General features: G+C 34.3%; 3 protein-coding genes and 1 long non-coding RNA gene across 4 annotated transcripts; 3 read left to right on the forward strand and 1 right to left on the reverse strand.

The window, feature by feature from the left end:
* Positions 1-647: 647 nt before the first annotated feature.
* On the forward strand, positions 648-5556 carry LOC115972627 (DET1- and DDB1-associated protein 1). Its single transcript, XM_031092960.1, has 4 exons — positions 648-914; positions 4841-4901; positions 5027-5091; positions 5247-5556. Exons 1-4 carry the CDS (start codon positions 831-833, stop codon positions 5328-5330), a joined length of 294 nt encoding a protein of 97 aa, XP_030948820.1. The 5' UTR covers positions 648-830; the 3' UTR covers positions 5331-5556.
* Positions 2601-4847, reverse strand: LOC115972628. The gene is made up of 2 exons (XR_004087505.1): positions 3105-4847; positions 2601-2825 (listed from the first exon to the last, which is right to left on the reverse strand). It is a non-coding gene; the product is annotated as an uncharacterized LOC115972628 (long non-coding RNA).
* Positions 5557-6272: 716 nt separating the features above from the next.
* Positions 6273-10129, forward strand: LOC115972263 (2-C-methyl-D-erythritol 2,4-cyclodiphosphate synthase, chloroplastic). The gene is made up of 3 exons (XM_031092477.1): positions 6273-6696; positions 8189-8319; positions 9629-10129. Exons 1-3 carry the CDS (start codon positions 6360-6362, stop codon positions 9860-9862), a joined length of 702 nt encoding a protein of 233 aa, XP_030948337.1. The 5' UTR covers positions 6273-6359; the 3' UTR covers positions 9863-10129.
* Positions 10130-19579: 9450 nt separating this feature from the next.
* On the forward strand, positions 19580-22809 carry LOC115972430 (1-aminocyclopropane-1-carboxylate synthase-like). The gene is made up of 4 exons (XM_031092718.1): positions 19580-19937; positions 20059-20190; positions 20315-20475; positions 21393-22809. Exons 1-4 carry the CDS (start codon positions 19773-19775, stop codon positions 22408-22410), a joined length of 1476 nt encoding a protein of 491 aa, XP_030948578.1. The 5' UTR covers positions 19580-19772; the 3' UTR covers positions 22411-22809.
* Positions 22810-24350: the final 1541 nt, after the last annotated feature.

Here is a 24350-nt window from a genome sequence, read left to right on the forward strand (position 1 = left end):
GTGTGGAAAAAAATTTTTTGAAGGAAACCCTCCATTATTGCCAGGTATTCACTTTTGCTGTTGTGCGTGTGTTGCTCAACAAATTATTAATAGTTTATATTTTATTTTTTCATTATTTATTTAGATGAAGATTTCTTTTTAAAGGATTTGGTAGTTCACATTCAAGTCTAAGAATAGAATGGGAAAAATAAATAATTTATTTAAGATTTCTGGGAATAAATCAAATATTATCATTTCACATTCCTAAGAATCATAAGAGATTCTTAATGAAACCAAACATAAAAATAGCTACATTTCTAGGCATTCAGATTGCAAGAAATCACATTCTTAGAAATTTGAATATCAGGAGTAATGTGGATTCTCCCATATCAAACGCCACATAATTGATTCCTCTATGTAATAATTTAGGGTGTATTTGGAATTGAGAACTACATACACCTAAGGAAATAATTAGATGCTATGAGGACTAACCTTGTTCCTCACAAAAAAAAAAGGGGGGGGGGGTGATAATACTTGGATTGTTTTGGTTATTTAGAATGGGGGAGTCATTTTTCAAAAAAAAAGAAAAAAAAAGAAAGAGAGAGAGAGAATTGGTGGAGTAGTGGAAGATAAAGAATGGGCCCAAAATAAGGTTTGTTTTGTTTTGTTTTTTTGTTTTTTTTTTTCCCTGTGGGTAGAAACTAGAAACCCAAAACAAATTGTTGTATATATATAGGATCATCAATTTGCCATTCTCAAATCTCAACACTCGAGTCTGGTTTTAGAATCGCCGCATTGTGTTCTCTTTCTCTCTCCCCCTAGATTTTTGTGCCGAAAGAAACCAGCATTTTATGGGTTCTCTCTTTGGTGACTGGCCATCATTTGACCCTCACAACTTCAGCCAACTCCAACCCTCCGATCCTTCTAGTCCTTCTGTAAGTATTTCTTTTATACTTCTAAACCAAACACAGTTTGATATTAAGTTTCATAGTCGAGGAAAGCTTTCAACTTTGTATGATTTTTGTAGCTTTTTGATATACCCACTTGTGTTTTTTTTTTTTTTTTGGGTACTGAAGTTAATGGGAATTTGTAAAGGTTTTTAGTGCTTAGGGTGACAGGTTAGAAACACGTTGATTTGTGTTGGCAAATTGTGGTCTCTGAAATTGTTCAATTTTGATCTTTCTGAAGATTTTTGCTTCATGGAAATCTGAATGGTACTTTTAACTTTGTTGGGCACACTTTATTAACATAATGGGGCATTTGGTATGAGACACTGATGCTGTTTGCAGCACTGAACCTAAGATAAAACTTTTCATAGTAACAGATACTGGGATTTATTTTGATTGATCTGAAAATTGAGAATTTCTTGAATGGTTAGTTTAATATTAGAAAGAATTTTTTTTTTCTTCTTAAATTTGCTGAGTTTTGTTGGGAATGATTATTCAACCATTAACTTGGGCTTGACGTGGATAAAATTGAGGGAGGAGTGCAAGTGAGTCTCTGAGTTGAAATGCATTTAGAATATTTTTATGCTTTCTACCAAGCAAACCTCTGTTGCTCATAAAACATTAGCTTGATGTGTGTTAGGTTCTTAGTGGCTCCTCAATATCTAGAATATAAGCCATAATCACAAACTTTTCATATCCAAACTTTGCTTTCATTGTCGTGTGGAAGTCAATGTGATGTTTTAGTTCTCAGTTCTTTTATTCCCATGTGCCATACCTGAAACAAAGTAAAGTCGCATTTTTTCCTGGTCATGGGGTGGCTTGATGTTTCTTATACGAGCATTATCCTTTCATGCATTTGTAATGAAACCAATATATTAAAAGTTTTTGATCCATGTCATGAATGAGATAATTTAATTCACTTTACTTGTTATGGTCTTAAATCTTGTTGAGAAGGTGGATATTCGGATTGATTCTAGAGAGGTGTCAAAAGAAGATCTTTCTTTGGATATTTAATTCTTGACTGATATCAATGGTAGATATATAAGCTGATCCTTCTATGAGTTAATTTGCCCTTCCAGTGATGTAATTAACTATGATAATATTGTCCATGGCAATGGAGATTTCTTATAATTAAATTCCAAGTAATCTGATAGTTTAAGAGACTATCTTCAGAACCCTAATAGGAAAGATTATGCTGGCAGAACTGCATGAATATTGCTGTCAAAGCATTAGTGATTCCAGATGAATAATTTTTATAATATTTAAATCGTAAGCATATACATTACTGTAGGTTAATAGATACACACTAATATAATTCCATTCTTCCTATTGGTAATACATATACACCTGGCGTGGGAGCATTTTTTGCTCTAAGGAAACTCATGTTTATGCCTTATCCAAACTAGTGGTACTCTGTTATTGGCTATCTTATAGCTAGAAAGGGGATGGGCAAGCAAAATTGCCTTAAGGATTAACTGGTTTCCTTAGAGCAAAAATGCTCCACACCTTGCATACTCTGCTCCACGACCTCACTCCCCCTTGTTCTTACAAGGGAAAGGTGCCTTTTCTGTACCTCATTGGCAATCGATTTAATATGTTTATTCTTTAGTACTTTGCTATGATGGTATTTTGTTTTGATTACGCTCTTCAGCACAACCTTTTTGCCCCCATATACTTGACATAATTGTCATGTGAATTGTGAGCATCTTATTTGCAGGAATTTGAGATATACGCATATTTATCCTTTTAACACTACAAAATTTTTACTTGAAAATTTCCATGTTTTGTTATGAAGTTGCTTTGTATTTCCTTAGTCTGTAATAATAATAATAATATCTCCATCTAGGTCTATACTAGATTCTCTTGGGTAACATATATTTCCATATTCAGGTATTATACCTTGATGGTATTTTGTTTTGATTACGCTCTTCAGCACAACCTTTTTGCCCCCATATACTTGACATAATTGTCATGTGAATTGTGAGCATCTTATTTGCAGGAATTTGAGATATACGCATATTTATCCTTTTAACACTACAAAATTTTTACTTGAAAATTTCCATGTTTTGTTATGAAGTTGCTTTGTATTTCCTTAGTCTGTAATAATAATAATATCTCCATCTAGGTCTATACTAGATTCTCTTGGGTAACATATATTTCCATATTCAGGTATTATACCTTGAATTTCTAAAATTGAACAGAGCAAACGAATACAAATTCCTTATACATACATAGGTAAAAAAGGCATTGCCATATATAATTATGCTGTAATTTAGAATTTAGCAATACGGCAGAAGTATGCGTTGTCATTTAAATGTTTGTTAGTTGTGACTACTATATTTTCATGTGTGTTACTACTCAATTGCTAGGTTTCCAATTTGAGGTAGAAAATCTGGTGTTTAAAATTTAAATAGGAACTCACTTATGTCACCCCTCAGAATTTGGGGGTTTTTTTGGCAAAGCTCTGCCAAATATATGTTGCATGGTTTTGACATGGTTATTATTTGGCTAGTCCCTTAGAGACATATGGTGTTACAACTTTTGGTTCAAAACCATTCCTTATATCTGGTAAAAGTGAACCAGCCTTTGTTTAGTGGATGACTGTTGACTGTTGACTGTTGACAAAAGGCTTATCAGACTGGAAGTACTTGTGAATATTGGGAGATTGAAAGAAATAATATATGTGCTTTGTGGTAATCCTGAGGAGAGTTTGGGAACACTTGCTTTTTAGTTGTAATTCACCAGGAGCATATCTAGTCATATGTTGAGGTGGTCTATAAAAGGGGAACTAAATTGGAGAATAGAGCAAATGAGGGACAAGTCTGCCACAGCTAATATCAGAAAACTTTCTCTTAGCACGGATTTGGCTTGCGTCCAGTGCACAGGAGCACTGGACATGACACAGACACAACACATGTCCTAATATGGCCATGTTTTGGTCCTGTATCCCATCCAGTGCACAGAAGCACTAGATGGAAACATTACTCTTCGTACTGAAGATTGAATGGGAGATTGGAGGCAACAATTCTGGTTTTTCTAGAGTTGATAGCCTTAGAAATGGAACATTTTCTAGTAAATAGAATTTTTGCAACTTTTTGCATTTTTGCATTGTATTCTCATTTGTTTAGCAATAAAATTACTCTTTCATATAAAAAAAAAAAATGTAAACTACCTATATGGTTGGTTTCTCTTAGCGAAGAAAGTGAGATTTGGCTCAAACTGATTGAGTTTACTTATATGATGCTTGACCATATCCCTTAAAAAAATAGCAACAAGTAGCCACCAAAAAGATATAATGACATAACCTGAGGACAAATTAAATTTTAACTAGTTCAGAATTTAATGGGACCAGCACTAGGTAATGAAGTTAACAGTTACATTAGTTAACTTTCCAAATGCTTAAGAATATGTTTTCTATCCATTTAAGTAATGTTTAGTGATTTTCATAGTTGAAATCAATGGTATCTAAACAATTTCTCAATGTTTATAACAAAAATTATCATATGGTTTGCAATCTTGTGGGTATAGCATTATTAATAACCAGACTGTTTTCCAGTTGAGGTCTTTGCAATTTGTATTTTTGTTATAGTATGGAAAATTGTACCATAGAGCTGTAGAGTGCAGGCTGTGATACTATTGGATACAGTTCTTCTAAACCAAGCTAGATTCAAGTAAATAAGCTGCTGGTATAATAATATTTATATGATTATATCTTCTGGTGTGTCTCTTTAGCATTTGTGCAGATGTATGTTCAGGAAAATTGGATTGACTTCTTTGATGTATATTCTTATTTTGCTTGTAATCTTGAGAGTGAAAAATTTGTCACTTCCCATTCTTTGTTATGTTTATGACATGTAAAATAAAAGCGCTGCATCTCTCTTTTCATTTATAATAACATTTCTCCCTTTATATAGAGAATGACTCCTGCAACCTATCATCCTACTCACAGCCGCACCCTTCCACCACCTGATCAAGGTAGTGAAGATTACTTGTTTCTTGTAATTAACGATTTACTTTCGTTATGACAAGTTCTCTCTGGTTTTTAGCTAATTCTTTGTATTAATTATTGTGGAACTGACCTATTTAAACTCTTTTTGCAGTGATAACTACTGACGCCAAAAACATTCTCTTAAGGCATATCTATCAGCGTGCTGAAGAGAAGGATGTAATGTGTGCTTTATGATGCAAATTTAGTTAAACACGCAACATGCACATTTGTGTGGCCACATAATGCACCCACACACACTGAAAGTATATATACAAAGGACAGTTTTTGAGATTCTGAAATACTTCTAACTTTAATGGCGCCTCTTGTTGCAGTTGAGACCGAAGAGAGCTGCGCCAGAACATCTTGTACCTGAGCATGGATGCAAGCAACCTAGGGCATCTTCCAGTTCCTGCTGAGCCCTTATCTTGTTATATGGAACCCCAATAGTTAATTCATGTAAATGTTTTTGTCATGCCAAATATGCGTGAGTTTCTTGTGGGTTGAAAAGGGGTTTTATCTATAAGCAGCTTAGCCAGAAGTGTAGATTTTGTGTGTATAATTCATAAATACTATAGAGTTGGGTTATCCCTATAACAGTTTACATGGATGATGAAATGAAAGTAATAGATATTATTTGCTTCCCTTTACCGTGTAATTGGCTCTCTTTTATTTTATTCCTTCATTTTTATGGGTTTGACTTACCTTAAGTACTTTTTCAACTGAAATCTCCTTTTGTTTTAATGATTGTTTTAATGAGAAACTGTCACATCATCAATTAACTAAATAAAATATGGAGATTAAAATCTATTATCATTTGCTATTGTATATTTAAAATAATAGGAGATATCTACTTTAAAAAGTACTGGGGTAAGTCAAATCTTTTTTTTTCTTTGTATTTTAGAAATTAATATATTTATGAGTGTAAGTTGTAACTTTTTAGTGCATATTTTATTTGTTGCAGCTAATTTCATTAAAATTTAAACAGAGAAACAATTTAATGATGAAATTGATTTGATTTAAAAAAATCAAGAGACTACACTAGCCCAATTTAATAGTTAATGAATTAGATTCTAAAAACAAAAAAGTTGATGGATTAAATTGAATTTAACCCAATAATTGAAGGATCAAATTAGTTACAGTTAACAAAATTGCTTTACAATTGAAAAGTTAAAATTTTCACTTTTAATCTCACTCCTTGGATTAATTTTTATTTTTCTAAAACTATAAAACTTTTAAAATTTTTCGCATTTTTTAACTTTTTTCTCCCACGTTAAAAATGCATGAATCATGATACACGAGTAACACGACAAGAGTCCTTGGGGAATATGCGATGAAATAGTTGAAGACAGATCTTGATTTTAAACAAAACTAAAAAAGTCACTGTTTAACACAAACCACACACACACCTCGTAGCACTACTCTCTCTCTCTGTGTCTCCAAATTCAATGGCCACGGCAGCAGCAGCACCTCCACTCTATGCCTCTTCTTCTTCTTCTTCTTCATTCTCCAGCTCTCCCAATAAACCACTCTTTAATAATATCTTCTTTCTCCGACCACCGCTACCATCCACTAAATTAACAACAACGCCTAGGCTTTCCGTGTCGGCCGCCGCAACCACAGCCGTGGAACTAGGCCAGGCCCCACAATCCTCCACTCCCGCCAAAACCTTGCCGTTTCGGGTCGGGCACGGGTTCGATCTGCACCGGCTGGAGCCCGGGTACCCACTCATCATTGGTGGGATTGACATACCCCACGATAGAGGCTGCGAGGCTCACTCCGATGGTAATTTCGTAATTTCCCCCACTCTCGCTTGGGTAATTTCGTAATTTGCTGTTGATTCTGTGAAACATGAATTCTAGCTAAACTAAAAAAAAAAAAAAAAAAATCACAAATTTCAGTGTCATGTCGTGATTGGAGTGATGCTATAGTTTAATTTTGCTATATAAGGTAAATTCTAATTCAACAAGTTTAGAGAGACACGAATTCACAAAATTTTTTCACAATTTGTTGAGTGTCTTGCTACTATAGGATCATGTGAAAGTGGCGGGTCTATGTGAAATACTGGAAGTAATAATATTAGTGGTTGCAAAAAATGTTGTGAACTTTTGTACGAGGGATTTGGATCGTGAATGTTTTCCGAATGTGTCAGTTAAGTTAAAAGGCTTTTGGCGTTGATTTGTGTGTGTTTTTTTATTTATAATTTTATCAATGTGGTTCTTTTGTGCTATTTGATAATGATGATGCCATTAAATAAATTGATGACATGGCTTGTCTTATTGTTTGCCTTTGCCATATCATCAAATTTTTGTCACCTCCAATAACTATACTACTTTAACATTAAAATTATTGAGGATGAAATTTCAAATTAGAAGCTTTTGATATGTAGGGACTAATTTGTGTTAGGTTCTGGGTTTATGTTTGGAAAATTCTTGTGCCAAAACGTGTTATAGTGTGGATTGTATACATTTCAAGATTTTTTAGGTTAATTACTGCTTTGAAGACTGTAAGTTTTTGAATTGAGACTCCTGATATTTCTTAAATATCTGTCAACCTAAACCTTAACCTACTTGTAAATACCCCTCCATGCACGTTATTCAGTTAGGGAGGTAGTTGTCCCATGTTCCTCAAGAGGGCTAAATATCAATGTGAAAACCATGTCAAAAACCTCTCCAAGATTATTTCAGTCAAACTATATAGAAATTCCAAAACCTCTACCATTGAATTTATTGGTGTAAGCCGCTGAGGCGGGAGGCAAACGAGTCGTCTGCTATGGTTATAATTTGTGTTTAGTCTATAAAGGCTCTGTAAGTATAGACTGATTGTACCAATTGTTTCTTTTATAACGGAAATTTGGCGGGGTTGGTCACTCTCAGTGGTTTATTTTGTAATAAGTTTTTTCAAAAGTTTTTCATTTTGTCACCAAAATCCATTTGTTCTTTTTATTGCTTTGAATTGTGGTGATTATTACTGCGGTTGTGTTATTTGTTAAACTGTTAATTTTGCATATAAGCAGCAATGAATACATTAATGAGGGTTGTTGGGGTCAATCTAGATTTTTTCAAATTGGAACCTACCCCATATTTTAGGAACCAATTGACATTACTTAGCTTGGTCGGGGTCAATTTGGAATTTTTCAAATTGGAACCTACTCAACATTTTAGGGATCAAAGAAAATGGTTTAATTTATATTTTTTTCCCCCTTGGAATTGAAGTGTGTCGTTGAAGGTGATGGTTTTCTTTTCATTTATTTATTTTAATGTTGTTGTTATTACAGGAGATGTGTTACTACATTGTGTGGTTGATGCAATTTTGGGTGCTTTGGGCCTTCCTGATATAGGGCAGATATTTCCAGATAATGATCCTAAGTGGAAAGGAGCGCCATCTTCAGTTTTCATCAAAGAAGCTGTGAGTTTTTTTTTGGGTGCTTTTGCTTTCTAGATATCATGAATAATATCTCTTTGGATGATAGATATTCAAGCCTCTCTTTGTGGGACACTTTTAGGAACTTCATGACATTGAATGGTTTGAAAAGCAAGCATTAGTGTTTGTTATTGTTGGGAAATCAGCATGTGAACTAGACTTGCAAATTTGGGTTAGGTTGCATTTAGTTGGGTTGTTGATTTGGCCTGTCTTCGTTAAACATGATGGAAATGTTTTCTATATGAACCTTAAGCGTTTTATTCCAGTGTATTGAGCCACAGTGCAGTGTAGCTCATTGTTTTACATTTTCGTAGTCTTGAAAACGCTTGTTTTCCAACCCTGCATAAGCTCACGTGGTCAAGTATATTTTTTTCTCACCACTTAAACGAATGCTAATTCAATATCTACAGATACACGCCCTCATTGATGGGTTATGTAGAATTAGAATGTAGGAAGATTTAAATACCCTATCGAAGTGAAAAAAAACACCAGGCTATCATGCTACTGAACCTTGTTTCATAAATTTGAGGATATTGCAGAGGCAATTCATAATTTGTTAACCTTATTCTTGATATAATTATCAGCTTATCTTGGGATAAAAAGGAGATGGACGTAGGGTAGGATAAGATCACAGAGTTGTCTTTTTATGCTCTCTGGTCACAGGGAATAAAGATGGCACCATTTCAAGAAATGAATAGTGCTACCATGTGCTGATAAAGATTATGGCCCTAACATACCATGTGTGTTTGGTTTAGATTTTTTCTGGAGCTTATTTGCCTACGTAGATCTTTTTAAATCCTCACTTTTTTTTGATAAGTAAGTCAATTCAAATGCACACTGGTGGATGACATTTTATTTACCAGTCCGCTGGCATTTGTGTTTGTGGTTGAGTCTTACCTCTCCCCTTTGGGAGGGTGAGGTCTTGAGGTTCAACAAGGGGGAGGAAGGAATTGGGAACAGGAAGGGGTACCCTTAGTTTTGAGGGGAAAAAAAAAGAAAGCATATAAGCATATAGCATTACTTGACTGAATTAAAGAAATGCTTTTGAGTAACTGATGTTATAAAATTGATATTAATGTGGTTGAATAATCCATTATGTGAATTTTTTTTAAATTATTAATGTTCTGGATCATGCTTCAAGCTGAGCACGAGTCTGCTATTGTGTTTTCCAAAGTAATAAGAGTTATCTGTTTCATCTTCTTTGTTGGGAACATGTGTGGGTGTAAAAGAACTCTTCTAACTAGAAGATGAATTTTCTTATCCAGCTTATCCTCCTTGATATGAATCATTTCAGGTGAGACTCATGCATGAGGCTGGTTATGAACTTGGAAACTTAGATGCCACTTTGATTCTTCAAAGACCAAAAGTGAGCCCTCACAAGGAGGCTATCAAGGCGAACTTGTCTGCGCTGCTTGGAGCTGACCCTGCTGTTGTAAATCTAAAAGCAAAAACTCATGAGAAGGTTGATAGCCTTGGGGAGAATCGGAGTATTGCTGCTCACACTGTGGTTCTTCTTATGAGGAAATAGAAAAGGGGCAGGAATTGTGTCTAAATGTAAGAATTGTGTGCTGTTAGCATAGTTGTACACTGGTTTCACAGATCCAATTACGTACTTGACAAAACCATTGGTTTGGGATAGAATACCATGGGGTTGTTGTACACTTAAAAAAACAATATCTTTTCTTATAAAAAAAAAAACCTTCTCTTTTACCCTTTCTTCCTAAGGTATAATAATATATGTAATTGTTGAACAAGTGTATTTTTTCAGATATGTATGAGCTCTTTGCTAAAATTAGTCAGGACTCAGGACAGTCTATTCAAAGCATCGTTTTACTGATGGGCATAAGCAACATACGTATATTTTAGTTGTCTTAAAATTCCTTGGGCTTTTGCAGGTATTCTACATTGGCCATGGATAACATTTTGAACAATTATGTTAAGTTATGACTAAGCACAGTTTCTTTATTTCAACAGAACTATTTTATATCAGTTTGCCTAATTTGAATTCAAACTTGAATCTAGAGTCAATATTAAGGATTAAAATTTCGACATTTCGCTTCTCCATTCTACCTTTTACCAGGCCGACCAACTTCCATGTTTTCAATATTGCAGTCCATATGTATGTCAGGATTCCAGGTTGGAATTTGGAAAATTTTGATTGTGCCCAGATCTACAACCACTAATTTAAATGTGTGAATTATTAGCTACACGTGTTTATTTTTAGTCATCACAACATAGTTGTTCAACCCGTTTTCATAAAACTTGCATTGAAAATTGGAATATACAAAAGAGAATTCCAGTAGGTGAAATGGTCAGAACCCCTCACTCTAAAAAATGTAGGTAGTAAAAATGATGAGAAAATTTAAAATCTTACAATAGTTACCATTAATTCTTTTATAAACTCCCAAACATACAAATAAAAAGCTTTAGGTTATTTTCTCAAAAAAAAAAAAGAAAGAAAAAAGAAGAAGCTTTAGGTTACATTCTTTTATATAAATCTAATTTGAAATACTCAACAATTTCTCTTTCAATATAAACAATCAAATTATCTATAAAAGTTTCGAAAAATAGAATTTAAAAGTGTATAGTTTTCTGAATTGTTTACATTTTTTTATGTATCAATAGTTTCTGAATTCTCCATTCCTAAATTTTATTAGTTAAACTACTGTAAGGACACAATTCTCTGGCGGCCCAATAAGGATGTTGGGCTCGCGCACGGAAGATCCCTCACAATATAATTTGTAGAGAGTGGGCTTAAAAAGCTAGCCGCTGGTCGCGGGGCGATGTCCGATCCTGGTTTTAGAGGAATTTAGGTAGAAAAAGGTGTTGGGCCTGAACATTTAAGCCCTAAGACGTCGCACCATATGGGATGGGACTCCTCGGAGTTGATCCGAGGACCATTGAGGCCTAACCCCGGTTATCCAAAGACGGACTTTCTTCAGTGAAGTCCGGTGTTGTTGAGATGTTCTCTCCCATGTGATCCTCATTTTTCGGAGGTGGGATGGGATCCCCTTTAGATTTACTTGCTTTCTTCTTTTATACTCGTCTGTGTTAATTGTCCTTCGTCCACGTGTAGGGTCAATCTTTACAAGACTGATATTTGTCCCATCAGTCTAATCCCAGAATTGTTGGGTATGGTTGATAAGGCTGCAGAGTACGGCTCTGTCATGTGTTGGGTCTTATCTGGAAGGGTAGTAAGGATAACTTCCCCAAGATATTTTGGATCTCCTTACAAATTCGTCCCTATACCAGTTTTACCCCTTTATTTCGGTGGGATTCAAGATCTGCTAAGGACCAAACTGTCCTCGGCTGCTTTCCAAAATTGTTTTGTGCTCTGTACTGTAGAGCTTGGGCCACAACTCTCCTCGGACTGGGCCTTCGGATTTTCCAGGAGCAATCGGGCTTGGTCTTTAAATTATTGGGCCCCACAACTACAATAAAGATTAATAATAAAAAATCTTAATTATTGATAATGTTAGTTAGATTTAAAAAATCAAGGGAAAACATTTTTGGTTGTTTGACTTGCCTTGAAAATTATGAACATTAATTTATTTTATAAATAACCATATGAACAAAACTTTCATTCATGAACACATATCCGAAACAAGAAAATATTTTCTATTTTGGGGTCATTTAGGACCTCAAAAGGGAAAACAAACCCCAAATTTGAAATCTTTGTAAAAAATTAATTAGTAGAATACTAACGCGAGCATAAAGTATCATTTAGAGAAAAGTAAATGATTAGTCAGTGCTGGTTAAAGATCATTCATTGGAGAGAGATAGGGCAAAGAGAGAGGAATATTGTTGGGAGAGTTTTTTTTTTGAGGAATTTGTTTTGTGATAGTTTACTGAGTATGTAATATTATGGAAAATGTTTTTAGTGATGAATGGAAAACAAGTTTAACGGAGGAGAAAACTTTTTTTTTTTTTGCTCTACTAGGCTTGTTTTCCATTAACCACTGAAAATGTTTTCTGTTGACTTTTGTTTTCCATCATATCAAACACATTAAGCACCTTGAGATGCCAAGTAAACTAGAAGATTTTTGGTAGTGACATACAAAATGTAAGATATATGTACAATAGATTTAAAATAAAATATTTCAGTGAACTCAAGTTAGACCCGATCAGTTCAAAGCGGAAGTCAATTGTTTTTACCTCTTTTTAATGGAAATATGCTATTAGTCCTGCTCGGATTAGAGCTTCAACTACTACCGTTGAAGAGCATGCGTATGACTTTTGACAAGTCTATGTTTCAGTAAGAATGGAATTTAACCAGACAAAGCTGGTCCAAAGGGAAACCTCGAGGGCTTGAATGGTTTTGCTTTGCTGACCAGGAATATCTGAGCAGCGACCCATTTTAGCCACCCACATGCCTGACCAAAAAAAAAAAAAAAATGTGATAAGGAACATAAGACCTGGCTCCAAAATTGTAACATTGGCTTAAGGATATTTAAATCAGAATGAGAGATAATCGTTTAGATTTTTATACCTCAATTCAATTCCAGACAGCAATCCTTTATTATTTGAAAAATGTTTCTCTCTTAACAAGTTTCTAAAATTGTAATCTTGGCTTAACAATATTTAACTCAAAATGAGAGAGATAATCTTTAGATTTAATCATAAAAATCTAAAACCTACCTCAACTCAACACCGGACACCAAGGCTTTATAATTTGGAAAAAGCTTATCTCTAAACTAGTTTATAGAGAAATCCCTTAAACTCTTCATATATCTTTTTATTGGGTGTAAATTTTGAAAATCTAACTACTAGATTGCATATTACATGCTTACAAAATTTCAAGAAGATAAAAGATCAACAGCTATGTCATCAATGACACGCTTAAATTTTAAATTTTTGTGATAAAAATTATCTGTAAAAAATAAGTTTATCAATCGAATAGTAAAATAACAACCAATTAACATGCATGTTAAGAACATAAAAAAATATGTAATCAAATTTTCAAAATTCACATTCAATAAAATGATATAAAAGAAATTTAAAAGGTTACTTTCTATACTAGTTTGGAAATACGGACCGAACCCATGTGCAAGAAGATCCGCATCATTCATTTGCAAGGATCAATGTCACCAAAAGCCATATAAAATAGCCACATATTAGGTGTACCTAAACCAGCTAAACTATATAGCCAAAATGAGTTCATAATTGATATTTCAGGGAATTATGCATAAAGGGTTTTGTATTCAGTGCCTGTTTTCTTGCCATTTATGACCAAGCCAATTAATTAATTTCTGGTGTAACTCTTAATTGGATGGATTATATTATAATTATAAAGTATGGGGCACACAACAGTGGTTGAATGTTCTGGATGGACAAAGACTGCAAGTAAATTGAGGGCCGCTTATTATTTTTTTAAGCCAAAAAGAGAAAAAAGAAAAACAAAAAGCATTTGTGTGTTTGTGTTTATTAATATTATGGTGTCCATTGATTTATTGAATAGGACCACGACCATAGCTGTTTAGGCCACCACAAATCTTTCGCGGCTATCCAATGCACCTTGCTTCTTGATTATTTTCCTTTGTGTGTGTGTGTGTTTTTTATTTTTTTTACAAGTAGTTATTGATTTCCATTTTGAGTCCAAAATGGATTATGGATAACATGTCCCTGTCCAGAATGTTGTGAATTTTGGGGTTTAAAATTGTTTAAGAATTGCTGTAAATGTACGAGCTTCAATACCCTCGACATAGTCACCCTCCCAATTAAATGAAAAATGGCCAAACCCCATCTAAACCACATATTTCTATGTATACAAAAGTAGGAACTCAAAAAAAATGGCTAAAATGTTTTTCTCCTGTTGTTTTTCTTTGGGTTAAAAGGTCCTGCAATTCTAATGACTAATGAGCGTTTTTGTTTCAATAAAGGTAATCTACTAGTAGTACATTGAATCTGCTTGTAAGGTATATAGTCACTCTTTTGAATGAAATTGAAGCATATAAAAGAAATTTATTAAAGAAAAAGTAGGAACTCAATTTATTAATTTTTCTCATTTGTCATGCTCCTTAAAAAGAAAATTAGAATTTTTATGCTTTTGCCTTTGACCTAAAACAGCGTTTCAACATCAATGCATAAAGTTTATTAATTTTTCTCATTTGCCATGCTCCTTAAAAAGAAAATTAGAATTTTTATGCTTTTGCCTTTGACCTAAAACAGCGTTTGAACATCAATGCATAAAGTTTTCATGTGATATTTTGATAAGAGTAGATGACATTGACAACGACAACAGAGTCTTAGGATATTTGTTTGTTTGTTTGTTTATTTATTTATTTTTTTTTAATTTTTTAATTATATATAATTGAATTTCAAATTTATAGTGTTTGCTCTAAAATTATTACTTTTTATCATTATACAAAGACATTCAATTATTTTTTGTTATAAGTAGGGTTTAGAACTCAAAACTTTTATTCAATAACAAGATATTTTATCAATTGGGGTTAACTGCATATGATATTGATATCACTACACCATAGTTTATAGCATTATCAATTTATCATAGAGTAATGATACAGTCACAAACTATTTTACAACATTTATACAAAATGTTGATGTGGTCAATCTCTTATTGGTTTTCATCTAGGTCCACTATTAACATCACTTTTTCATTTACCAATAATTACTCACGACATTAGCTATTTATAAATTTTTTTGTAAAATAGTTTCTATCTCTAACATTATTCTTTATCATAAGATCTTCTTCTCAAAAAAATTTATCATAATATCTATTAGTTATCCTTTTAACGGGGATGCACATTAATTGTGAAATTAATGCCCAACATTATTCACTCCATGTTCATGAGATATTCCAAAAATCCTCTCATCAACTAATAGAATGTCAGATAAAACTTAGGACTTTTAGATTTATGTAACGTCCTTCAAGTCCATTTGAACTTAACACCTAGATTTAGGTGTCACTAAGAGGACTTATGAACAGTTGATAATGATATTGACTTAACTAATATGTTGAGGATTAGCCAACTCCACAAATTTTTGGACTAAGATTTTATTGTTGTTGTAAATATCCGTAATTGTCCCTTCAATTTCTAGGATGAATTCAAGGTAATTAAAATTATCAAAATATTCTACATGGAATAACATATATTCCCACCTTTTCTAAACTGCTTGAATTATATCTCTTTTTATAATTTCATCTTTTGAACTCTTTAATTCTTGCTGATCCATCTCATATATTTCAATAATTTCATCTTTCTCTTCTGTTTGTTTTGACATAAAATATTTGTAGAAAAATATTTTCTCAATTTATATTTTTTTTTCAATAAGACATTTAATCAAAAGTAAAATATTTTCAATCAATTAAACCAACCGAGCAAATTTGTGTTTTACACTTAAAATTTTGATAAAATATTTTACAATTTCTCTCTACCTCTCACCCGACAACTCTCAGGCAATCTATTCTCTCCCTCTCAATTTTCTCTCATTCTCAACCTAAACCTTCTCTCCCAAAACCTAGTGGCGCCACCCACTAACCGACGCAACCCAACAGCAGTGCCACCCACCGACTGGAGCCACTCACCGACCGATGCTACCCACCAGCGGCGCCACCCTTGGGACTTTGACTCTCGGCATCAATGTTCCCCACGTGAATGTCGAGCACAAGGACGGTACAGATCAACGACCACTACCTCTTTTGTGGTGCAGGTCGGTGATAAGGTCGATAGTGGGGTGGGTCGTCGTCAGATCTGAGTGCTAGTGTCCCTCTCGGTGGTGGAGTGGATCGTCGGTGATGGGTTTTAGTCGGCTGGGTCATTGGTTTTAGGTTTTGGTAGGTTGGGTTTGGTGTTTTAAGGTTTGGTTTTGAGGTTGGTGGCCGGAACTGCTATAGTTGTTGTGGTTCGTGGGTTTTGATGGTGGCTGAATAAGAGTGGGTTTCATTGATCTTTGATTTTAGAATTTTTGTTTTCATTTGGGATTGTTGCTTCCTGTTGGTGGTTGTTGTTGCGATGGTGTGGCCGTGTGAGTGGTGGTGTGTAGTCACTGGATTTTGGTGCAGCGGGGCGGAGGTGGCTTCTTTTTTTTTCTTTTTCTTGTTTTCCAGGTGGTTAGTAGGGGTGGTGTGCTTGTATTCGGAGGCAGGTGGCTGTTTACATTTTGAAAAGTCTAATCTTGCAAAACATTTGAAAATGTTTTCAATTGAAAATATTTTACAGTTTAATTGTTTTACATGTAAAATGTAAAATATTTTACATCCAAACAAATTAGTCTTCTCTGTATCGTTCGTTGCATTCTTTGTCTTTTCCTTGACTATGATCTTTCATAGTAATCATACTGTCGGAAGAGTGACAATCGGCTACAGATTCTTGCACGTAAAAATTTGAAGTGAAACGCTGAAACTATAGCATAAACCGTACATTATGCGGTTAGTCACATAGTACATTGAAGCAAAGAATTCAATGCGTAAATTACGCGGTCTGTCAAATTGTACCTATATATATATATACAATTAAAGTTCTGGTTACTTTCTAAGATAGTGCGAATCAAGAAAACTAGAAATAATTGGGTAAATTTCCACGTTTATACATATGTTTTTGTCACAATTTTGAATTTTTGATGCCATAGACCAAGTGGTGGAAAAATATAGTAAGTTTATGCAAAAAGGATAGGCAATTACTTATAATATGTTACATCATATTTATGGCAGATAAACTACATATTTGATTTCTAACCTTTACACCGTATTTTAGTTTAGTCCCTAACATTTCAATTGTGTCAATTTGGTCCCTAACCTTTTAATGTCATGTCAATTTAGTCCTTACCGTTATATCTTAAATAAAAATTGATGACAATGCAAATGACCAAAATAAAATTTAAGTTTATTGTCACATTAATAGAAGATAATTTTTTGTTTTGACCATTAGACACATCATCAATTTTCATTCAAAAGATAACGACGTGGACTAAATTGACACACAACTGAAAGATTAAGGACCAAATTGATACAATTGAAAGATTAGGGATCAAATTGAAATATAATGTATAAGATAGGGACCAAATACGTAGTTTACCTTATTTATGGCAAAAAAAATTGTGATTTTAGAATACAAATTTTATGTGTAAATGGATCGTGTTTTTTTGGCATCAACTTATAAATTTAATTTTTAACTTTTAGTTTTTATGTATAACTATTTAAAGCATTTTATTTTTTATTTTTTAAGGAACAAGTTTATTTTAACAAGTAAAATGAGCTGTTACAAAAAAACACGGTAAAGTTTTCGTAAGAAATATATGCGGTGTATTTGTAATTCTTTATATAAAACGTTTGATTCCTGTGGTGTCAAGATTGCCAAAATATGATATAAGGCGGATGTCACTGCTCTTTAGTGTTTCATATGGGGACCCAGGCAGCTTACGTATCGGTGGCTACATTTGATAGGTCATAGGGTACCTAATAAACTTTTTGACCTTATGTAAGCCAGTTAATAATTTTGCCTCTTTGCCTGCTGAAAGAGCTATGTTAGTTTACTTCAACCCAAATCAAATAGTAAATTTCAAAAAACCTGTGTGTGGGCTTTGTCCAACATCGCATGGTTTGTTTGGTGTGCATGCGTATATCAATAGAGATTAAATTGGGTCAGGAGCTGGCGTAAAAGGTGTATTTTATGCCAGCCAATCCTGACCCAACACATCAGCAAAAAAAAAAAAAAAAACCTTTCTCTCTTCCTCTTCCCATCCCCCACACTTTTCCAGAGGCCTGAAGCAACGTTGAAGGAGCCACAATCTCTCTCTTTTTTTTTTTTTCATATCTTCCTTCCTTTGTGCAAGTTCCATCTGAAAGAAGTGCACAATTTTACCAGGATATCTTCCTTAGCAAGGGGCTGTTCACACACCCAAACCAACCATCAATGGAACTCACAACAAAATACAGTGAGAAACCCATTCCACAAACTCAGATCCACCCAAAAAAAAAAAAAAAAATCAACCCAGCAGTTTCAACTAGCAATTTTACTTCAATCTTGCAATACCCAAGCCACAAAGAACAATATAGACAACAATATTACTAAAAAAAACTCAAAACCACGATATAAAGTAATTTCACTTCACAGGCCTTGCAACATAAAACCTTCAAATGCGTATTTGAATAAAGATAAAAAATTAATTAAAAAAAAAAAAGATAGAAGAAAAAAAAAAGGACCTAAGAAAAAAGACGAAGAAGAACTGGGTGCTGTGATGAGAGGCGTGAGAGATAAACTAAATTCAACGGAAAACCCATATGAAAAATCCAACATAAACCCACATGAAAAACCCAATGGAAATCAGTCAAATTTGCCGCCGTTGCTGCCACCGGATCTGCCTTGCTGCCGCCGCCGCATCTGCCTTGCTGCCATCGCTAGATCTAACCCAAATGGACTTAGATTGACATGGGTTTGTGTTGAAGTGAAGTTTTTTGGCTTGTTTATGGAGTTTTCTGGTATATTAATGGAGTTTTCCGATGAAGAAAGGAGCAAAAGAAGAAAACTTGACCAGTGAAGAAAGATGAGAAAAAGAAAAAAAAAGAAAGAAAATTCACCGTGTGAGAGAGAGAGAGAGTATAGTGTTCAGAAAAACAACGTTGCTTCAGGCCTACCATGTTTCTGGAAAACTGAAGAGGATGGGAAGATGAGAGAGGAAGAGCGAAATTAGTTTTTTATTTTATTTTGCTGACGTGTCGGGTCAGGATTGGCTGGCGTAAAACTTTTACGCCAGCTCCTGACCCAATTTAGGGTCCGTTTGGATACAGCTGAAAACTGAAAACTGAAACTGAAAACTGAAAAACACTGTAGCGAAATAATTTTTAAATGTGTGAATAGTATCGTGGGACCCATTTTTAATGAAAAAAAGTTGCGAAAAGTGAAAATTTGTGGGTCGCGAACAGTAACACGATGTGCTGTGATTGGTCCAAATAAAATTTGAAAAAGTCAAAGTGTGGCGGCTACTGTTCATTGAACAGTAGCCGCAACACCCAAAACGCGTGAAAAAAAAAAAGAAAAAAAAGAAAAAAAAAAAACGCAAACGCAGGATTGGGCAGAAAACGCCTAATCCAAACGCACTCTTAATCTCATATCAGTAACTCCGCGAATTTAACTGTCATTAATAATTTTAGAGTTGACGTGTTATTATATGTTTGTGTGTTAAAAAAAAAAAAAAAAAAAAAAAAAAGTAAATTCCAAATCGCACGCGGCTTGATCCTTCGTATGAACCTTCACGAATTCATCGACTGCCTATTAAAGACCTGGAAGTTACACTTTCTCAACGACTCAACCTTTATTCAGCCCTGTCCCAACTCCAATAAGTTCTAACGCCGCAAGCAATTACGACTGCCTAAGGACCCATTTGATTTGTTCCTACAAAACTTTAAAGCTGTTCCCATCTTCTTCATACATATTATCATATATCAATTAGCTAGCTGCATTTCAAAAAAGAAAAGGGAAATGATGAACAAAAATCAACAGAACTTGTTGTCAAAGATGGCAACTGGCAATGGTCATGGCGAAAATTCTCCATACTTTGATGGATGGAAGGCTTTTGAGGATAATCCATTTCATCCTACTGATAATCCTCATGGGGTTATCCAAATGGGCCTAGCAGAAAATCAGGTAACTAAATTTATAACTTTCTTAATGTGCATTTTATTAATTTGAAGTGCACTCAAAGGAGTCAGAGAGTTTAGTTGCATTATCTGTATTCATGGTTTTTATTGTCTTGTTCAATTTGCAGCTTTCTTTTGATTTGGTAGAAGAGTGGCTAATGAAAAACCCAGAAGCCTCCATTTGCACACCTGGAGGAGTAAATGACTTCCGGGACATAGCTATCTTTCAGGATTATCATGGCTTGACAAAGTTCAGAAATGTAACATACTAATCTCATATATATATATATATATATATATAGCTCCTCATACTCTATTATCCATTTCATCTCTCTCACACACATAAAAGATTAATTAATGAAGTTTCTTATGTATATTCCACAGGCTGTGGCCAATTTTATGGAGAAAGTAAGAGGAAACAGAGTGAGATTCGACCCAGACCGCATTGTTATGAGTGGAGGAGCAACCGGAGCTCATGAGATGACTGTCTTTTGTTTGGCTGACCCTGGGGATGCATTTCTAGTACCTACTCCTTATTATCCAGGGTAATATAATCGATACCTCTTCTTCCATTTCAATTTTCTACTTCTTTATGCTTCATAAATTTCTATTTTGATGAAAATTAAGTTAAAAAATGATGTAATAATGTAGGTTAGACCTTAGAGGCATATTGGGGTGGCTATTTGACTTGGCCTTTTAGCTGTTTTTTTACTCATATACATAATGATTCTTGAGAGAGAGAGAGAGAGAGAGAGATTGACTATTAAATCTACTTTGATCATGATATACTATTATGGAGAATTTACTTTAAAAAAGATTGATTTAGTCCACGACACTGCTTGAGTGCTGAGAATGATTCCTCTAATGTCAACATCCCAAGCTCTTAATTCCAAGTTTTCAACATCATAACCTCAAGTACCTACTAACAAAATTATTGGTGGGGGCATAAGTTAATACAAACCAATTTATTACACGTGGAAGAAAGAAGTTTTCAAGTAAAAGGATTCTTTAATATAAAAAACTTGAGTCCATATTTTGAATCTTGACAAAATTGGAAAAAATAGTCTAGGAAAATGAGGCCCATCTTCCTCAAAGACCAGCCCTTGTTCCCAATTGTGAGTCAATTACCAATTTTCCATCAGTCCAAGATAAGAACACGCAGTTGACTGCCCTCTGGCTTGAGGTCAGAAGGTTAAGAATTTTTTATTTTTTATTTTCCTTCTTTTTTTTCAAATTCTATATTAATATATGAATGTTACTGTCAAATCATTTAGGAAAGCAATTAATTATGCTCTGATGGTTACATAGTTTATTACATCATAAAGGAGGTGGAACCCAATTAATTATATGATTCCCATGGCCTTAAAATGATGAGAAGTATTTGTATTTTTTCATAGATTTTTTTGCAAGACCTTTAGCAATATTCAAAACATTATCTCACAATCTTTTCTTTTCATTGCAGTTTTGATAGAGATTTGAGATGGAGAACAGGAGCACAACTTGTTCCAGTTGTATGTGAACGCTCTAACGATTTCAAGGTGACAAGAGAAGCATTGGAAGCTGCCTATAAGAGTGCTCAAGAGGCCAACATTAGAGTAAAGGGGTTGCTCATTACCAATCCATCAAACCCGCTAGGCACTATCTTAGACAGAGAGACACTAAGAATGGTAGTGAGCTTCATAAATGAAAAGAGCATCCACTTAGTCTGTGATGAAATATATGCTGCCACTGTCTTTACTCAGCCTGGTTTCATTAGCATAGCTGAGATAATACAGGAGAAAGAAATCGAATGCAATCATGATCTAATCCACATTGTTTATAGTCTGTCAAAAGACTTGGGATTCCCTGGCTTTAGGGTCGGCATTGTCTATTCCTACAATGATGCAGTAGTGAGCTGTTGTCGAAAAATGTCAAGTTTTGGACTAGTTTCCTCACAAACTCAACATCTAATTGCATCAATGCTATCGGATGATGAGTTTGTCAATAAATTTATTGCAATGAGTGCTAATAGGTTGGCAACAAGGCATAAGGTGTTCACTACAGGTCTTGCTAAAGTAGGCATTAGTTGTTTGCAAAGCAATGCTGGCCTCTTTGTGTGGATGGATTTGCATCACCTCCTCAAAGAACAGACATTTGAAGCAGAGATGGCACTATGGAAAGTGATAATAGATGAAGTTAAGCTCAATGTTTCTCCTGGTTCTTCTTTTCATTGCTCAGCACCAGGGTGGTTCAGGGTTTGCTTTGCCAACATGGATGACCAGACTATGGATGTAGCTTTAACAAGAATTGAAAGCTTTGCGGTTCAAAACAATGAGACCCGTACCACAGTGCCTATGAAGAGACAGTGTTGGAAAAAGCCACAAAACAACCTAAGACTCAGCTTCAAATCAAGAAGAATGGATGACATCATGATGCCACAGTGCTTAATGTCACCTCACTCCCCTTTAGCCCAATCACCACTTGTTCGAGCAAGGAACTAGGGAAAAAGAAAAACAGTTAACTTTGCAAACGCCGAAAGATTCTTTAATTTCTTAATTGCAGGCTAATTACATAAAGAATTATACCTTCGAAATTTGATGTATAATTTCTTGAGTGCATTTTTTACTTTTTTTTTTCACATTCATATGGTGGCCAAAAAAAGTCTATAATTTATAATTCATTTAAGTTGTTGATTACAATAGTGTGTTAAATTGTTATAGTTTTTTGCACAAATTTTAGAATAATGTGGATTTGTAACCTCTTCGGGACAAGTTGGATCATATTGGTGTATATCAATGTCACGAAAAAGATGTCTTGCCAATAAAATTGTGCATCATACAACTCCTGAAAATTTTGTAATTGCTCAGTGATAAAGCCCTTATAAAGTTGTGGACAAGACTCCCAACATTTACATAAAGATAAACATGTTTGTGGACTAGCTCTGTACTTTGTCAATTGAGTTGCCCCTTGGAGGACAATAAATACGAAAAATCGCCTTCAGCATGAAAAAGAAGTATCACGTTGTTGTCTCATTATGCGTTGCATTTCTAAGAAGTATATGTATCACGTTTTGATTAAGCCTCACCAGCTTCAATTGGTTCTTGAATGTTCTGGGCCTACTTGAATGTTAGCACCTGTCAGAGACAGTAGTTAGCTGCCTTTGGAATTTTTAAAAAATTTCGCAATATGCCCCTATTTCGAAACTATATAGGGATATGCCCCTGTTTTGATACTCGATTACCTAAAAATTGAGTTTCAATGAAATACTCGAATCGTAGAAAATCAAGTTATGCCGAAAAAAAAAAAAAAAAAAAAAAAAAAATCAAGGAACTCGATTTTAGGGAAGTCGAGTTCAAAAACGCCGCTATAGGGATTTAAAACGTCACTATAGGGCTTAAAAAATGCCACTATAGAGCCCCTTGAACCTGGTATGGGGCTTATAAAATTTTTTCAGGAAAACGCCGCTATAGGAATCTAAAACGTCACTATAGGGCCTAAAAATGCCACTATAGGGCACCCAGAACAAGGCTTTTACACTAAAAATTTTTTTTGCAGGAAAACGCTGCTATAGGGCCTTAAAACGTCACTATAGAGATTAAAAACGCCACTATAGGGAACCTTGAATATGGGCCATCACTTATAAAAATTTGCAGGAAAACGCCGCTATAGGACTTTAAAACGTCACTATAGGACTTAAAAACGCCACTATAGGGATCCTAAATTTGGGGCAATGACACTTGTAAAATTTTTTTTTTGCATGGAACTCGATCTCCTGAAACTCGAGTTCTAGGAAAATTTTTTTTTTAAAATATTTTTTTAAGTTTGATTGGGCAGAACTCGATTTTCTGCAAATCGAGTATTTAATTGAACTCGATTTTAAGATAATCGAGTATCGAAACAGGAGCACACTCCTATATAGTTTGTAAACAGGAGCATATTGCCAATTTTTTAAAAAAATTAAGGATAAAATGCCTGAATCTCCCAACTGTCACAGTTGGACTTTAATATGAGTATCAATATTTAGCCCATAAGTTTTGATTTCAACAAGTAACTCCTGCACTTCGAGAAGGAATCTTTGCGGCCGTACAATTGAGCAGCGACTCACCAGCATGTAAAACACTAAGGGTCCGTTTGGATACAACTGAAAACTGAAAACTGAAAAACACTGTAGCAAAATAATTTTTAAATGTGTAAATAGTACCGTGGGACCCATTTTTAATATTTTTTTCTGAATAAAGTGATTGTGGGTCCCATGAACAGTGCACAAACAGTGTATAAACAGTAAAATTTGTCTCCCGCACAGTGTATGAATAGTACTTTTACTGTTCATTTGCTGAAAAAAAAAAAAAAAAAAAAAAAAAAAAAAAAAAAAAAAAAAAAAAAACTCTTAAACGCAAACATGCGTTTGGGAAGCGCGTTAGCGCAAAACGCGCTTCCCAAA

Source organism: Quercus lobata, chromosome 12, assembly GCF_001633185.2.
Source record: "Quercus lobata isolate SW786 chromosome 12, ValleyOak3.0 Primary Assembly, whole genome shotgun sequence".
Taxonomy (NCBI): domain Eukaryota; kingdom Viridiplantae; phylum Streptophyta; class Magnoliopsida; order Fagales; family Fagaceae; genus Quercus; species Quercus lobata.

What these genes read in the sequence shown, in the direction of transcription:
- LOC115972430 (XM_031092718.1), top strand. Translation starts at nt 19,773, where the DNA reads ATGATGAACAAAAATCAACAGAACTTGTTGTCAAAGATGGCAACTGGC. An exon ending in TGGGCCTAGCAGAAAATCAG is followed by an intron (nt 19,938 to 20,058) that starts GTAACTAAATTT and finishes TTCAATTTGCAG; the next exon opens with CTTTCTTTTGATTTGGTAGA. An exon ending in CCTACTCCTTATTATCCAGG is followed by an intron (nt 20,476 to 21,392) that starts GTAATATAATCG and finishes TTTTCATTGCAG; the next exon opens with TTTTGATAGAGATTTGAGAT.
- LOC115972263 (XM_031092477.1), top strand. Translation starts at nt 6,360, where the DNA reads ATGGCCACGGCAGCAGCAGCACCTCCACTCTATGCCTCTTCTTCTTCT. An exon ending in CTGCGAGGCTCACTCCGATG is followed by an intron (nt 6,697 to 8,188) that starts GTAATTTCGTAA and finishes TTGTTATTACAG; the next exon opens with GAGATGTGTTACTACATTGT. An exon ending in CAGTTTTCATCAAAGAAGCT is followed by an intron (nt 8,320 to 9,628) that starts GTGAGTTTTTTT and finishes GAATCATTTCAG; the next exon opens with GTGAGACTCATGCATGAGGC.
- LOC115972627 (XM_031092960.1), top strand. Translation starts at nt 831, where the DNA reads ATGGGTTCTCTCTTTGGTGACTGGCCATCATTTGACCCTCACAACTTC. An exon ending in CCGATCCTTCTAGTCCTTCT is followed by an intron (nt 915 to 4,840) that starts GTAAGTATTTCT and finishes CCCTTTATATAG; the next exon opens with AGAATGACTCCTGCAACCTA. An exon ending in CCTTCCACCACCTGATCAAG is followed by an intron (nt 4,902 to 5,026) that starts GTAGTGAAGATT and finishes CTCTTTTTGCAG; the next exon opens with TGATAACTACTGACGCCAAA.